This window comes from Maniola hyperantus, chromosome 23, assembly GCF_902806685.2.
Source record: "Maniola hyperantus chromosome 23, iAphHyp1.2, whole genome shotgun sequence".
Taxonomy (NCBI): domain Eukaryota; kingdom Metazoa; phylum Arthropoda; class Insecta; order Lepidoptera; family Nymphalidae; genus Maniola; species Maniola hyperantus.
The window spans coordinates 6,112,085-6,126,648 of record NC_048558.1 but is presented as its reverse complement, the minus strand read 5'-3'; the positions used below and the strand labels follow the sequence as shown (position 1 = coordinate 6,126,648).

General features: G+C 32.9%; 1 protein-coding gene across 43 annotated transcripts in view; it reads right to left on the bottom strand.

The window, feature by feature from the left end:
- bt (projectin protein bent) overlaps positions 1 to 14,564 on the bottom strand; it is a 161,294-nt gene that overhangs the window by 89,843 nt on the left and 56,887 nt on the right. For 24 of the 43 annotated variants that reach the window (XM_069506366.1, XM_069506364.1, XM_069506369.1 and 21 more), the window contains 15 exons: positions 14,202 to 14,246; positions 13,482 to 13,523; positions 12,567 to 12,602; positions 7,733 to 7,877; positions 7,108 to 7,344; positions 6,564 to 6,700; positions 4,082 to 4,159; positions 2,637 to 2,762; positions 2,130 to 2,559; positions 1,776 to 2,042; positions 1,475 to 1,613; positions 1,081 to 1,295; positions 581 to 912; positions 303 to 486; positions 29 to 153 (listed from right to left, as the gene is read on the bottom strand). In XM_069506366.1, coding sequence (XP_069362467.1) covers positions 29 to 153; positions 303 to 486; positions 581 to 912; positions 1,081 to 1,295; positions 1,475 to 1,613; positions 1,776 to 2,042; positions 2,130 to 2,559; positions 2,637 to 2,762; positions 4,082 to 4,159; positions 6,564 to 6,700; positions 7,108 to 7,344; positions 7,733 to 7,877; positions 12,567 to 12,602; positions 13,482 to 13,523; positions 14,202 to 14,246 — 2,538 coding nt within the window. The remainder of the gene's footprint in view (positions 1 to 28; positions 154 to 302; positions 487 to 580; positions 913 to 1,080; positions 1,296 to 1,474; positions 1,614 to 1,775; positions 2,043 to 2,129; positions 2,560 to 2,636; positions 2,763 to 4,081; positions 4,160 to 6,563; positions 6,701 to 7,107; positions 7,345 to 7,732; positions 7,878 to 12,566; positions 12,603 to 13,481; positions 13,524 to 14,201; positions 14,247 to 14,564) is intronic. The other 19 variants (XM_069506387.1, XM_069506392.1, XM_069506406.1 and 16 more) reach the window with 12 other exon arrangements.

The following is a 14,564-nucleotide window of genomic DNA, read 5'->3' as shown; positions in this document are numbered from 1 at the left end:
CTTACATTGTAACGTTGTAAAATTGTACCTTATATTCAATGACATAACCAGTAATTGGTGCACCACCATCGTTGTCTGGCTTTTGCCATTTGAGGTCTGCATGATCCTTGTCCCAGTCTGTAAGCTCTACACTCTTTGGCTTCGATGGCTCATCTAAAAGAATTTACTTTATTATAAAACTTTGTTCTTCGCAGATTATTTTTATAAAATCCTAAATGTATCATCTATCATAAGGAAAGTCCGGTCTTACTAGAACTTTTGCATTTTAGATTGTTTTATACTCTTTTTTAAAGTAAACTTACCCCATGGATCCTTTGCTAAAACAGGTTTAGAAAAGAGACCAGGCTCACTGGAGCCAATCTTGTTAACTGCACGAATCCTAAATTTATAAGTCTTCTTGGGGATGAGATCTTCTACCTTATATTTTGTAGGTTCACCGTGTGCTACCTCAGCTACATTATCCCAAGCAGCTTTGAGTGAGAGATCCTAATAAATTGAAACAGGATCATTAGAACTGCACTTATTACATTTCTTGAGTTTTGCTAATATTTTTTTTTTTTACTATCGAGTATATATTTACCTGTCTTTCAATAACGTATTTGATGATTGGTGAACCACCATTATCTTGAGGAGTTTTCCATGCAACTACACAAGATGTCTGGAATACTTCTGTAACTTCAACATCCTGAGGTACTGAAGGTACACTCTGCATAATGATGGTAACATCTTTAGAGTCTTCTCCCTGGGCGTTTGAAAGTTTAATCTGGTATTTGCCAGAAGCTTCTCTTGTAGGTTTCTTGATCTTGAATAGAATTTTCTCTTGCTCAACTACTGCCTCAATTTCTTTATTAGGCAGAATCTTACCATCTTTAATTAACTTGGCCTCAATCGGTGTTTGTCGCGTGCCGAAAACTGAAATTGCGATAAGTTCATAAAATTATTTATATAATTGGTTTGTATTTGCTTAGACTTTAAATATTTCAAATTTAAGGCAAAATAAAAATCCTTTTTGAAATGCATATTAATAAGTCAATCTTGTAAGCTAGGTTTATGGTAGCTAGTCAGCTACTATCTACTTACTTTTATAAGGCACTTCGATGACAAATGGATGTCCAGCTGGACCATTAAACTCATCGGGACATTCGATTTGAGGCTTGGACTCGCCCTTTTTCACTGTTAGCTTACAAGAAGAAGTTAATTCGCCAGATTGACAGAGGATTTCACCTTCGTCTTCCATTTCTAGCTTGTTAAAGATCAGTTGGTGTTTACCACCACCCAGGTTCTTGATTTCAACCCTATTCGTAAAATAATATTATGATTAGTGATGAAATTATTTGCACAAATTTTTAGCATACCTAGTAAAACATAAGCAAAAATTTGTTTATATTTTATTTCATCAATTCTTTCTAAGACATAAAACTCACATTCAATAATTCTAAACAATTATTAAAAACGTGCTATCAGAATTCCTTACCTTTCATTAGGCACAACAGGTTCCCCGTTGAATGACCAAACCGCTTCAGCGGTCTGATCCTGCAGTTCAATTTCGAGTACAACCTTATCCCTTTCCACTGCCTCTGTATCCTTCAACTTCTTGTTGAAGCGATTAGAGTCTGCAAAATAAATTAGTTGATAAAAGTTGAATTAACTAGCAGCTCATGGCAGCTATAGTTTTATTGTATATCCGAATTGGCAAAAATGGCTATGAACTTCTGATGGAGGATCACCTTGAATTTAATGAATCTACTTAGACGAGGAAAGTAAACGAGACTTACATTTGACAGTTAATTCGCAGGCGGTCTCATCGGCGTTACTAACACACTTGAAATGACCAGCATCTGTAACCTTGGCATCTTTAATGACCACTTTTCGTTTGCGTCCTTCTTTCGCTATCACAATGCGCTTATCTGGTTTTATCGGCTGATCATCTTTGTACCATTTCACATCACCAGCTGCGTCATCTAGTTCGCAGATTAGAGTAATGGTGTCTTTTTCAATAGCTTGCTGTGATTTAAGTACCTTAGTGAATTTGTAAGGGTATTCTGCAATTAAGTTCAAATAATATTACATAACATTTTTTAAATTATTAATATATATTTAATCGTGATAATTGTAAGTTAAACACTTGCCTATAATTTTAACATTACATTCAGTCTTATCGGCTTGTTTTTCAATCTTACAAGTATATTTGCCTGCATCCTCCATTTTGGCTTTTTTGATTACTAACTTACAAATACCAGATAAATCCTTTGAGATCTGGAACTCTTCACCATCCTCAAGTTTAGTCTCTCCTTTCCACCAAGACACAATAGCCAAACTATTAGAAATAGCACACTCAAGGACGACTTCATGTTTAGTATACCCTGTAAGGGCCTTCTTCAGGTGTTTAATAAAAGTGTAGGTAGGATCAGGTTCTTCCACTTGTAAGAAAGCGGTAGAGCTAACACCACCAATTTCAATAGTAATTTTGCCCGTATCTTCAACTTTAGGATTGAATATGATAAGTTTATACGAATCTTGCTCGTTAGTCATTTTATACTTCGAACCTGGGAATAATTCCTGCAAAAACATTGGGCACATTACAGTTTACTATAGGGTAGCAATATTAAAAATATTAGTTTGATATTTTAACTTACATCCTTACGGAAGTACCACTTTGGTTTGGAGTTCGGTTTCGTAAAAATGGCTTCGAACGTGACCTTCTTATCTTTGCCTTCTTTTGCGTTTTGATCTACTAAAGGTTTCAAGAAGGATTCTGGTTTCTGAAAAATATTGTGAAACAATCAATATACCTGTAATCGGGTGAAGATAATTCAGTGCAATAACAAAAAGTGCTCTTCAGACAAAAAGCTATGTGCGGACCAATTGTAACCTTAGAACACTTGACTTCACATTTGAACACTTTGAACGATCACTCAATACGAGAAGTGGCACAGTAATAAAAATGCATGAAAGTGAATGGAACACTTGAAATTTATGAGAGAACCGAGGCGTTAGATTCATCAGCCACCCTTTCGTCGTCACCCATTATCTCGAAAAACCATGCGTTTGTACAGAAATGGAATATCCTTGATTTTGAAGAAGTGTGCAGAAAGAGGAAGACATGGGCGAACCTGAAGACATATATGTATATGCACAGTTTTATATAGATAACTATTAAAAAATAATGAATAGTAAACTCAATAACATAAGCCATAGTTGTCGAGTTGCAGCAGCGGCGTCCAATTTACTAATTCATTATTTTTTAATGAAACTTTGAAACAACCTTCAACACTGAAACCACTGTGCAGTACCTGGTGCAAATTGATGCTTTAAGAGATATTGCAGAGTGCATAAGAGCTTGAGAGGGACAGAGAAGAGAACAGACGAGACAATAGATGTGCTTTTATACACTGTTCATTGTGACATAATAACGTCGCTAGAAACATAGAAGTAAAGATGCTTGCACTGATAACTAACATGGTCTGTCCTGTAGAACCATGAAATTCACATGTGTTATATCATGATAAATCATCTTTTATTTTGACAACACAATAAGCATTGGAATGTTGACAAATAGAAATGAAATGTTGTGAATTTACGGCTGAAATTTATGATTAATCTACCTGTAATCTGTTAATACAATTTTTTGAGGCAATTTGGTTATAATTTGTCAAACGTTGTTGTTTTTTTAACAAAAAAAAGTTGCTTTGTAACTTATCGATATATTACAGGTAAATAGATTCATTATTAATTTCAGCTGTTTCCCTTCATAGCCTTTTATCCGTTTAAAATATTGATGCGTTTCAATGAAATTTATAAGTAGATGTCTAATCATAAGTGTGTAATGATAATATTTAATGCTACGTTTAAACGGCCGGCGCATTCCGAACCTATAACTGTAACTCATTCACTGTAGCGTATAATTCATTGGTACAATTTAATATTAGATATCAGTGCAAGACGATAATTTCTAATCTTGCTGGACAGATTTATGCTGAAGTGTAGACGTGAAACATATTCTTGTGCGACAAAATTGCGTATAGTGGTACAATTCAAGATGCATTGTGTCATCTACCGACGGACAAACGCGGTGTCAAACCTCGTTTCTTTTGAACGAGTGCAGCACCGGCCAATCCGGAATCAGTTCTGCTAGAGACGGTCTTCTATTTTTGGGTTTCTATAAAATATCCACAAATCCTTAGTGATCTCTTAACGACTATTTTTAAAAAGTAATTTAAAATGTTTCAAACGCTGCACAGTATCGACCTGATTCCCCACACCTTGACATAATATATCTGGCTAAACTTTTCCGAATACTGTGATTTATGATTTATATTAAAGCCTACGGTTAAAACTTAAATCATCGAATACGTAAATTTTGACAAAAACTCCCAACAGCTTAAATGTTAAATTCCAAAATCTGAATGCATCAACTTAAATTAATAATGGTTTAAATGAACATATAATGACGTGATTAAAGCTCCTCGATTCGACGTCACAGAAACCTGAAATCAAATGTATTTGACAACAATCCAAAGAAAAGTAAATGATCATCAAATTCATTCCACTTACATTTCCTGTAAATGTACAGTTCAAGGAAAGAAAGAAGTGAAGTGGTGATACAAAAACCTTGTGCTTGTTATTTTAAAATCAATTGTTTATGCATTGTTTTTAAATCGCTCCCAATTACCAGTATCAAAGTTGATATTACAATATGAGATCTAGAATTTAGTAGTAGTAATGACCATAATTACGTTTGTCAGACGAAATTGATAATGATAATCAAGAGGATAATTTTAGTTTACTAGTTTATCAGTTTAAACCATTCCTTTTTAAAATAGGAATTCAGTCCTTTCGGAATCGCTGCCATTTCCATTAAATTAATTTTGAATATTAGTGTCTATTTTGATTCATGCTAATTCCAATAGGAAAGAAAATCTATTAGTTTAATTTTTACTTTATTTCTTGATTTTATCAGACCTTTGTTTTGACAGGCTCCACCAGATCGGGCCAATCTGGTATTATTTCGGGAAGAGACATACGTCTCCTTATTTGGTATATACCCTAGAATCGACAGTACATGATTTACAAATGCCTCCCAAACTATAATATAGTTAATGGTGAGAGCTGTGTTAATCATAAGCAATGTTTATAGAATATAGTGAAAGTGTGGAGAGTCTTCGATCACTAACGAGTAACGTCCCTGAATTTGTTAGATATTAAATAATCAAAAGTATAGGTACAGTCTGTAACTTACTGTATACATTGTTCTAATACGTAATAACTCGAGTATCTTTCCTGTAAACCATCCAGCCATTGTTATTTTTTAATATTTACTGGCTAATCTTTAGATAATAAACATAATTATTATGTTTATTTTATCATAATATAATCAAGTTGGCTGAACAAGTAACAAATCACTATTGACAATTTCACAAGCTTTTGACAACGTACGCTGTCAATACCTTTTATGATACAAACATGATACAAAGCGATACAAAAGAGTTGAAAATCGAAAAAGCTAAGTATAGTTTTAGAGGAATCAAATATAATACCTAAGAATAAACAGCTTTTCGGTGGGTAAAGTTGACTTTTAGTACTTATCATTAATTTAAAAATCCTAATTTTATAAGTAAATCTTTGGTTGTTTCTAAATTATTTCAACAGCTGTTAAATGAAGTTCCGATGCACAAAAAATCGTCTGGGTAATTAATTAGTGACAAATGACCTGACGAACGTAAGTGGTGAAAGTATAACCCGAAATTTTTAGAAAGGTGTATAGGCACCACCAATAAGGTATTGATGCTCGAAAAGGTAATTGAAATTGTAAGTGTAAAAGAAACGTAAGATGGAATGAATAGTGATGTGTTTCTGGCATACTGAGGACCTTGAACCACGACCAATTCGATGAATGTCGGCGCCTGTCCGTCGGAAATCTATACATCTCGACACCTTCCGATACGACCACAAGTTGGCCGTCGTCGTCTTCGAAATATCCAGTCTCTAAACCCTAAGAAGCAAATATAATGATGCAAACGATGTTCTACGGTTTGAATATTGATAAGTATGTCATGTACTTAATAGGTTTTGTATGGAAAATGTATTTTATGTGGATGGACGTTATGTTTGTCAAACTCTACCTAGATCATCCCTAAAGCTACGTGAATTATTTACAAATCATTCGCAAATCTCAAGTAGATGACTGTAAGAGGATCACTAAGTGAAATGCTCTAAATACAAGATTATACATCCGATGGAGCTGTCTATTTATTTTATAAAGAATTAATCCTTAAAAAATGATAATTATCTGATACTACAATGGTTTTAACTTGATTGATATCATCACGGAACAGAAAGAATTCTGTTCCGTGGATATCATCAATAAAATATATTTCTTTGAACTTAGTTTAAGGATTAACTCTATTTAATTTTAGAATTTATTTAGTACAAGTTTAATATTTATTTTTCAACGTTATCAGGGTTTATATCACCATCTTCTTTCTAACGATCTCATAAAGATCGTTGCTACCACTGTGATCATTCGCTTTAAAGTAGTTCGCACTATGTCATAATTGCCTTACCTTTTCCACCTTCTTTAGAGCAGGGAGTGGTTTTTCGACTTCCTTCAAGTCACCCCAATCTGGATCCTCTTTCTTCTCACCCCATTGTTTGTATTTCCTCTTTTTGAGCATAGCTCTGAAGTCCATACCACTAGCGTCTGGATGATAAACAATTACGTTGAACGTTGACGATTTCTCTACTGTAGCGGGAGCTGCGGTTTTACCCTATTTTACCATTCTAATACAAATGTTGATGTAAAGGATACAAAAATATTACACTTTTTTATGCTGCTCCACATCTAAATATTACAAGCAAATGATAACTTTTGTCATCACGAGAAATTTTTATTCCATCAGCTTCTATACTTACTAAAAAGCAAAACTGAGTAAGAAGTGAATCTAAGAAGTTTATTGAATTATTGTCACTTATTTGTAATAAAAAAACATTTGTCAATAGTTAACTGTTTCACTTAGTTCCTCCTTAACCGTCACCGTCAAATCTACGATACGATATAAAGAACGAAGTTTAAAAAAGTGTTGTAAGTATATGCGTTAAAAAACTCACCCGACACATAAAGTGACATTTCAGCTTGGTCTTCTCCATGGATATTGCTAACAACCACCCTGTATGTTCCTTCATCGATGGGTTTCACTTTCCTCATGCAGAGTGTGATGAGACCTGTTTCACCATCTGTCACGAACTTGAAACGACCACCCTCAATAATTTCAGATACTCCTTTGTAGAATTTGAACGTAGGTGCTGGGTTACCTTCGACTTGTATAGTAAGGTATCCAGTTTGGTCTGTTAAAACAAACGAAAACCTCTTTTACTTATTGTCGTTTTATATTTCTTTTCAGTTTGGTGTTCTACTTTTTCTTTCTTTTTACTCGCATGCACTTTTAATTACTTGTGATATTTTTTGTCATTTAACTTATGACCTTAGGCAAAATTTAACAGAAGCTTTCTTTAGATATACCTATTGATGCAGATTTGTAAAAAAAACTCAATCATAACACTTAAGCAAACTTTCACCCCTCCAGTAATAGAAAATTGTAATAGTTTGTCTGCTTGTTTATTTGAACGTGATTCATTAACAAATCATTAGACTGTTTGGGACAATTCTCGCCCAATCAGAATTTCAGGTAGATGTAGATGAGGGCTATAATTGTAATTTGAATGAGTATCAGACCTTCAATAGCAGAGTTGCTTTCTGGAGCATCAAGAATTTGTGGTGGTCCTTCATCTCCATGAGGCTTCAGAGGTACAGATGGTTTGTTGATCAAGTCTTCTAAGTCTTGAATAGATGGCCTTCTCACATCACCAGATTTTCTTCGCTATATTATTAAGCAGCATTAATATACGAAATTATCCCAAAAAAATATTGTTAATCACATTTAATTGAAACCAACAATAAATTAACAAATAGATATTCAACTTTTAACTTGATTGACGAACAATGTTAGAAGACAAGGTATAATTCACAAAACATAAAATACATTGTAGTAACGAAGAATATTCAGAGAAGTGAAATCCCTTTAGAAACGGTGGAGCAAAAATGTTATTTACTGGAAATGGGATTTATAGACAATTCATAGTACGATTTTAACATCAGCTTAAAGAGAAAAAAAAATATAGGTCTGTGTTTAATGTGCCATTAAATTTAGAATTAATAAAATTAAATTTTAATTACAAAAAAATAAGTACCTAGGTACTTAAAATATTAAATAACTTAGACAGTTTTAAGCTGCAATCATCCAAATCCAAATTAGAACTTCCTAAAAGATTTTCTGAATTATTTGCTAATACGAGTAGTTTCTGAATTATTTGTTAATGTCATGTTCTTATTTAACAGCACAATTAAAAAGGCCTACAACTTTATAATATGAGAATTGAAAGCGCGTCAGCGAGTTCAGTCATCGAGATACGTTTAAAACGATTTATCCGCAAATAAACTGAGATTGAAAAATTATACCGTAACTAAATACAAGATACATTATTTGTGTTATGACAGATGCTGTGCATCATGTGCGTTCGCCAAATGACCCGACAATGAAGCCCTGGACTTCCTGATAAATGTGGCGCAAGTGTTGTAGTAGCACTTGGATAATAATTATAACTGTGAATTATGGTGGCACTTTTATATTTACCAATGACGTCATTGATAATGTCATTCCAAATTATTGAACGCTCGAAGCTCTACGGAAAAACTTGGATTACAGTGGATCTATATGTATTATTAGGGAGTTTAGATGCAATATTGAAATTGGCATCAACGATTGGAACTTAGGAGAACTAACATACAATAGGTCATTGGTTAAAATCTAAATTGATCAGTTTTATCCTCCAACACAAAAAGAGGGATGTTATAAGTTTAAGCAGTTGTGCTGTGGGTCTGTGTGTCTGTCTGTGACATCAAAGTGATAAGACTAATGAAACGATTTGAATGCGGTTTTTACGTTAGAAAACCATGTAGTTGAGATGGTTTTTGCTATGTTTAAAAGATTGCCTTTGAAAAAAATATGACGAGTTACTGTCTCAATTTAATTCAACACCAATTTATTTCTTTTACGCTGGTGATTGTCAGCAAATTTAATAGATTATCAATCAATAATAACCAATTTATCAATTTTTTATTTTTTTATGTCTTGCATTTCAAACGCGTATCGATGACTTCATGATGATATTTTCATAAAAATAATAAACATTTCTTAAGTGTTAACATGCTTACTTACCGGATCAACTTTTGGCGCGGGTACGGGCAACTTAGCTTTACCAACAGGTGGTTTCTTAGCCACTGCTGCCATAGTGAATTGGTTTAGTAATTAAGATGCCACAATACAATTTTTAAATCATAAACTTATGACAGTACCAAGTCACAGCTTTATCACAGTTGCATCGTCATATAAATTTTTTATTCATCTTTCACGAAACCCACCACCAATGTTAAAATTTAAAATATATTTGGTAATTTTTTCCATTCAAGTCACACATATTTTAAAAAATAGGAATTTTATTTTTATTTTTAAATTCAGATTTTTTTACAAATTGATTTTCATGGCTATTGAATTTATTGATGTGAGATAGGTCTAAGCTGCGGCCAGTTCGATTAGTGTCGTTCCATCTAAAAATGGGCGCTAATCTCAAAAGACTGAAAGGGGTCGCGATACGACCGCCTTGCTATGGAATAGGCGGGGACGGGGAGAGCGGATTTCTATTTGTGCACATCACATATCAACAGACCAATCCAATTAATTATCAGATTAAAGTGAGCATCTTGTGTACTTGGATGATGCTGTTAACATACGTGTGAAGTTGTCCCCAGTCGGCACTTATCGTAATGGAAGCGGTAAATTTATACATTAGATTGCTTATTTCAGACTCATACAGTTGTAGTACTTGCTAGTTTTTTAATTAAGTACTTTTAAATTAAGCTTTATTTTAGATGTATAAAAATGTGCTTACCTATTTATATCAAAAGAGAATAATTTCTTCAGTGTTCATTAAGTTATTACAGATTGCATTTTTTTAATATTTTGGGAAATTGTCGACGAAATACAATATATACTTAGTAAGTTTTATAATTTGTAAACAGATGACTGCTGATGTTTATCAAACGCTTAAGCCAAATCCAAATTCATTATTAAGCTTAATAAGCCATTAAGGTTCTAGTGTTAATTTTACTAAGTCATAGCACGACATTCACTTGGAAATAATAACTTTAAAAAATTCATCATATTCATTTTCCTTTACATCTTTAAAATATTTGGACACACTGTTTTCAGGATGTATGGTGAGAAATGTTGTGAATGTCGTAAGACCTGTCAAAGGTATTGATGTTGGAGCTTCATCGCCAATACCTTTCAGAGCTGTATCTATGCCAAGATTTCTCGAGATATCATTGCAGCCCACGAGTAGGGCGGACAACCCACGCGCTTCGAGTAAGGTATGAACCTGCTCTATATCTATCTGTCAATCACATTTACATGTATTCTTGTCTATTTGCAGGTTGACCTTGCTTTTAATAATAACATTGTCTAATTATGTGGCGCTTTAAAATTCTAGAGTTTTTAGCTCAATTACGTGTCATTTATCATTTTACTTGATGATTCATAAATCTTTGAGACTTTCTTGAATTCTAAGTCAAATTATAACTAAAGTTAAATACAATTTTGTGAACTCTTCTAAGGATTAAAAACCAGGCTTGCTTCTTCATTTGATACTACTATAGCATGTGCTACTATGCTAAATAAGTCAAATTTTAAAACCATCTTCACATTATTGCCTTTTTAATGAAACCAGTTTGGGTTGGATAGTTTTAAAGTCTATAACGGACAACGATTTTTTGTCATTTGTCATGTTGAACGACATTTTTTGTGTTTTATACATCGTTTTATATAGGCTTTTGATGCTCCAGTAGATTTATTTTATTATATAGGTAAACTAGCTTATGGTCGCGACTTCGGCCACGTATACGTAAAATTTGTGAAAATTTTAATCCCCTATTTTACTCTCTTAGGGGTTAAATTTTCAAAGTCCAGATGTTTAAGATGTGCGTTGGTAGATTAGTCAGTCAGTCAATCAATCAGTCAATCAGTCAGTCAGCTTTTCCTTTTATAAATGGTAGAGATGAAAATTAACTCCTCGATACAATTAGAACTGAATGATAAATACCAATCTATTCATCGAACTTCGCTTAAAATATCATGAACGAGATTACTATAGAGGCAATAAGTCACTATTTTGGCAACTTGCAATTATTAAAGCGTCCTAATAAAGATGGACTCACCTTGGCCTTTATTATAAGAGTTACTATCAATCATTGGTATTCGCCAAAGAGCTGGCGTATCGTTGATATATTCTGTCTCGGTTAGATTTACTGCACGCGGGTCTGATCCTAATCCTAGCAGCTGAACATCGTTTCATCACAAATCTTTATATTCTTTAGGGACGCTCCAGAAAGTTCATTCATTATTTATTATTCGTCGATTGTAAATTCACAAAACCCCTAACAATTTTCACGTAAATTGTTGTCATAACTCATCAAATTAATTAATAGCATGGTTACAAATTACATAGTATTATCATATTATTTCAATTTTACGATATTGGATGCATTCTGACCAAGTTTAAAAGCATTAAAATCAATAATTCGAGTGCCAATTTTGATACAATGATAATATTGTAAAAATAATATTGGCTCTAGGCTAAATTCATTAGTTTATAATTATAGAACTTTGTTGTGCTTCCGCTTCTATATCTAAAACGATTGATTTATAAATTGGATACGACATAATTAGACGCTGTTTGGGAATGCAACTTGCGTATTTGTTTTGTGGCACCTTTATGAATGTTAGTAATGTATTTTTATCTTCTATTTTTAATTATTAGTTGATGAAGGAATTAATGTTTTTAAAACATTTGTTACTGTCTTTTTTAATTGAAAATAACTTTGACTATGACTATGTTTAGGATAATACACCTTATAGAAAATAACAAAAAGAATAAAGACTATGGTCTTTTTTTATATAAAAAAAACAGTAGGTATGATCTGTAAGTTTTGCTTGCTAAAATATCCGTTTCCGGAAAATTACCAGTAAAAACTACAATTATAACAAATATTATATTTATTTAGTCATCTTATTTAATACAACATGCAATTTGTGCTTTTTATAGGGCTGGTTATTACTTTATTTTTAGTGAGTTTGCAGAATATTGTTAATGTGGAAGATTTGATAAGAAGTTAGAACGATAAAGTATTAGTTGCTCTATTTGCTACTTTAGGTTTCTTATAATGTGTCTTTTTATTTTCATTTGTCTTCTCTCTTTTTCACATCTTCATCGAAACGAATTATATAACGTCTGAATATCGTTTTATAATCAGTTTCGTTTATTATCACAATTTCTTTAATCTTTTCTAAAACAGATATAAATTAATCACTTTAAAAATACTATGTTAGCCACGATCTAAAAGTATTTTTTCTATAACATAGAGAATCTAAACATTTATTTTCACACAAGTATACCTCGTTCTCGAGTTGACCAGGCCTTCCGGCGCGTTTCTTTTTTGGAAAAAAATAATTGTTTTAGTACAAACATTCTCTGTTAACCTTGTGCAAAATTTAGACCTATAAATATCAAAATGAGTTGATTGTGTGTAGCGATGTTGAATTAGTGAATCGTTGTGTGCAAGTGTTTGTGCTTTATGTACAAAGTGTATAAATTTTGTAATCGTGCTATAATATAAGCGGCGAAAATATATTACATAGCGCTAGGCGTAAGGTTTAGATTCTAAAAGAAGTGCTTAGGTCTAGTGTTAAAAGAATTCAGCTGTAGAAGCAAAGTAAGACGATAGTTAGGATGGAGCAAATCTAGAAGTTTACTATGAAGCCTGCCAATAAATAAATAATCTTTATTATAAATGAAGTTGTGCAAATGATACGTTCTGTAATTTTAATCAATATTTTTTTATTGAGTTAACTAAAACCTGATATCTGAAATTAATATGATTTAAGAAAAATGTCCTCGCTTATAAAGCGGATTTTTGTTTTCTCGGACATCTTAGAAAAAGGGGAAAGGGCATATAAATAATTAGTATACTAAAGTACTACTACTAATAGTTTAATAGTTATTATAACTACTTTCGAAAGGAATTGTTGAAATATAAATAATGCCGTTGCCTTATTCAATAAATTGTGGACTGTAAATGCAAAAATGTAGAGTCTTGAACAGTAATAATATCGTATTGTTGTAGAAGACAGCGAGTTAAGTAGTTGTAGATTATAGAGAAGAAGTGAATTTACGAGTATGTGTATAAACATAGAAATATCGTCCGTAAAGTCGTGTGCGAGAAAATTCGAAAAATAAAAGTAAAACTGAACAAAATGCTTTGCGAAAGCGAGCAGCGACCACCTAAAACTGACCAGACCCAAACATCTCACCTTTTTCTCGTCTAAAACTTCTCCAGGACGTAATTTCTTGACCTGTTGTTAAAAAATACTGATAATAACCCCATAAAGGTACATTTTGCCTATCTGTGCTGCCGAACCTAATAACCCTACACCCTAAAATATGATAGCCCTATATATTACTTATTATTTTGTGTCGTATCTTAACCTTGTCAGCAGTGCAGTAGTTATTTTCGTTATGTAGTTGCATCATATTATTGTTAATGTTTATTTGTTAGTCTTTATTTTAAGCTCATGATACATAAGAAAAGTTTTCTTACGTTCATCATTTGCTTTCGTTATTAATAGTAAGACCCGTATAATATGATTGACCAACAATTGTAACCGTTATTTTGTGCATACGTGCGTAACAAGCTGTGCAGTTTATTTGTGTGCTGTGTCACAAAAGTGTGCAATAGCTTGGTGCTCTGTACGAGAAAAATGTCTTTGAGACAACAGCTGGATAATTACATATTTGATATCGTACTGGTGAAACTTTGGCTGTATGAAATTATAGCAAACTTTTCAACACATTTTTTTTCTAGATTTATGTAATTATCCAGATAACTTCCCGTAGATGTAGTGCCTCAAAAAGCACCAGATACAAAATATGCATTAACATAATTCCCTTGAGAGAAATACAGTTAAAATTTTTGCCACGGCAATATTATAACGGATAGCATTCAACGTTATTCGTAGCATTATTGCTATTACCTTCTTCTCTTCGATCACCTCACCGGGTCTTAGTTTTCTTTTTTCCTGTGGATTACGTGTTTTACCGTCTTAATATCTGGTTTGATCACTAACTATACCTATTCGTGTGTGTGCTAAAACCTACAGTGTGTATATGCTAAGTTCTAAAAGCCAGGAGTACGGGATTCTAAGCTTTATGTTATCTAATTAGGTGACAAACCTTCATCATTATTGAAGCTAGGTTCTCTAAAGCATCACCATGGTGATGATTATATAAGCGTATTCCAAAGGATGTTACGTAATAATATAAAGGTACTAAGGGTGTTTCATTGTTACGGGTTCGGCTTGACAGAATAGGGGCTACAGGTCTCAAAATTCTATTTA